This window comes from Perkinsus marinus (genome assembly GCF_000006405.1).
Source record: "Perkinsus marinus ATCC 50983 genomic scaffold scf_1104296933060, whole genome shotgun sequence".
Classification (NCBI taxonomy): domain Eukaryota; phylum Perkinsozoa; order Perkinsida; family Perkinsidae; genus Perkinsus; species Perkinsus marinus.
The window spans coordinates 35,774-38,771 of NW_003215278.1; the positions used below are offsets into that span (position 1 = coordinate 35,774).

The following is a 2,998-nucleotide window of genomic DNA, read 5'->3' on the forward strand; positions in this document are numbered from 1 at the left end:
TACAGTTTCTCAGAAACTGTTGTGGCGCTACTGTTTCATTAACCGGTCTATTCAATTCACCAGACTCGGTGATCGGTCCCGCCTGATTTTCAGACCATTCGTTTCGGAATGTCTAAGATTTGGACCCAAAGTGCTTCAATGAGTTCCAGCAGAGAAGTCGCTACTCAGTAGATAGACAAAGTCGTCTCTTTATCAAAGAGTCGACTGAGGAGATTTGCTGCTAGCGGCAGAGAGTGAACTACTCTCGTGGCAATCACGAAGTCGCTCGCCCAAAGATGAAAGTTGTTCCTGGAGCCGTATGCGGACACTGATTCACAAATCTGAGTCTATGATTCAACTCACTCTCTGACTCCGATTCACGATTCAACTCACACCATTTTCTCTCGAAAAAACCAGTCCGAAGTTCGTTTTTTCAACAAATATGCCCTCTGGGGTTTTGGAGGAGCAGAGTTCCAGCCAGCGTCGACATTGATTTGACAGAGGTACAGAAGATAGCTGTCTCTGTTCGAAGGGAGCGACTCTGAGTCAGAAGAAGAATAAGTTATACCAATGATGATGTGTATGTTTCTTCGCAATATGTAAGACTCGAGTAAATCGAGCTTGCAGTGTTGTTAATCATAAGGGGGAATGGCCATCTACAGTGAAACCCGATTCGGACGATCACGGTAATCAGTGCAGTTTCATGGGGTGTTGCGCTGATCTCCGAAGCCGGACATATCTGACAACACCATGATGAACGATTCATCTATGAGTTCAAGCTGTTCTAAGTGGACAACCTGACATCTGTCGGACGGCCACGTCCTCGGGTTGCTTCGTCACGACAAGCCAGATATTTCAGGATCGTTTACGGCTTAGATCGTCCGGACCTCGGGTTTGATTGTTGGTGGTTTTACCCTTTGGACTGACAGTCAGACCGAGTGGCTCGAGCGTTAGCACCGTTTTAACTGTGCTGAACTGTTTTAGTCTGAACACCATATGGCCGATACGATAGCTGAATATAATACTAGGTGTCGGCTCACGAATATTTCAGCTGAGGTACACTCGAGTTACACCAGTAATACGTGTGGAACAGTTATGCGCGAGTGTCAACACGCATTAAACCATGGGGGATGATTTGCAAATCAAGATTGCAGCTTGGTGGAGCTCTCGGCCAGTTCAATGAGAGATGTAGTAGGACTCTCATCCGGTAAGGGGAGCGAGGAACCCTTCATCAATACCGCCAACTAGTGTTGAGATTGAAGTTCTTATTATCGCTCCTTGTCAAAATTGATGTTCTTAAAAGAGTCTTTTTGGTAATATTTCACGGGCCCGTCCAAATAGGAGTTACGATTTCTGAAACAGGTGATGAAAAAGTGTAGAAGCTATGGATACTCGATCCGTTATCGCATAAGAACATAATTCGATGATATTTGGAAGCACTGGTGCAACACAACAATGAAAGATGGTGTTACGGTTCTGCCAGACTGGACTGAACTCTGCGCCATTACGGTCTCAAAGAATGAAAATCTAAGTGCCTTATGATCTCTTATATAAAGTTAAACCTCTTTAACCAAACTCGTCGTAAAATTTAGGCTGTTCTGCCAAAAGCGAGATCGATAATACTACAGGAGTCGATGATCAATAACATGTGCGCGCGTGCGACGAGCATCCCCTGTCTAAAGGCGCCTATCCAGAGGGTGCTCTGACAGATGGGAGGGTCGAAGAATGATTGAAAAACAAAAGAGATTAATGAATGATTGCTATGTGAAATAAGCTATTCGCGCATGGACCGATACGCTTCCCTATAGTCTATTTTATTTCACTCTCGAAGAGTGTTTCTACTTGAGTTCACCAATAGTATTGGTCCAATACCTATCTTATTATTCTTCCAGTCATACAAGAAATAACGTCCAATGAAGCTAGGGAGTCCAACACCCCATACAGCATAATCAGCCACATTAAGAAGTACGCGACAATAAGCTTGCCCTTGAGCATCCGTTCTAATATCCACATATGCATCAGAGGGGATCTTCACCTTGACGTCCGAACCATCTAGACCCTCTAGAAGAAATTCTATCGGTGGAAGGTGTTTTCGTTGATTACAATTGACGAGAAGCGTAGGACCCCTTCGGATAATCGTCACCTTACCGCTTGATCGAGCCTCAAGATCTTTTATGAGGGTAGGAAGAGTATACCTACGAATAGGTATGAATATGCACTCTGCTCCAGTATCAAGGATACCACGATCGTTCACGACCATTACAGGATACTCGCTACCTCCCATGGAGAAGCCGGTAACTATAAATACTAGGATCTGATCCACCGAGAAGGAGTTCCCCTCTTTTATTAGTTCCATCATGCCTGAGGTAGATCGAGAAGATATCACTCTCGATAAGCTTCTGTGAGAGAAGTTGTTCTATTATCGATACATATGGTGATTCTGGATCATGTTTCGGTAACAATCCGAAACCAGCATGTGGGACTGGCACATTGGGACCATACGTGTATTCAGCAACCAGACCGAATGTAATAGTGGCACTGGCAGCTTGGCCGAAATGGGCCGTTGCAGATTCCTTGAAGATCCTCACTTCGGCTCCATGTCCGAAACGTAGTGTATAAAGTTTTCCCTCACTGCAAACTTCAGGGCTGCATTCATAACAACCGAAGATGATGTCCTTGCACCTCCCTGGATGACCCTTCTCATACCAATGCTTCCAGAGGAAGAACGTCGTGGAAGAACCGGTGTCAATAAGGCCATAGACATCTTGGCTACCAAGTGTTACTTTTCCAACTAGGACATACACATCGGCATCTTTCGTGACCTTCTCATATGACACAGGAACCCTTATGAGAGATCCCACTACACTTGATAATAGGGAGAGAGGGAAAAGTAGAGAACCGAATATGTCCATCGCAGGTTGGAAATAAGCTACAAGACATAGATTTAGGTTCACGGATAATGCTATCACTTCTAACTGTACTGTAGCGTAGGGTTTGTACAAATTGCAATTGCAGCCCA

General features: G+C 44.7%; 1 protein-coding gene across 1 annotated transcript; it reads right to left on the reverse strand.

Moving 5' to 3' along the window:
• Positions 1 to 2,122: 2,122 nt before the first annotated feature.
• On the reverse strand, positions 2,123 to 2,338 carry Pmar_PMAR003776 (hypothetical protein; the record flags this gene model as incomplete). Its single annotated transcript, XM_002785337.1, has 2 exons — positions 2,123 to 2,174; positions 2,199 to 2,338. Coding segments are annotated over 2 exons (192 nt in total), but the record flags the coding sequence as incomplete, so codon positions are not given.
• Positions 2,339 to 2,998: the final 660 nt, after the last annotated feature.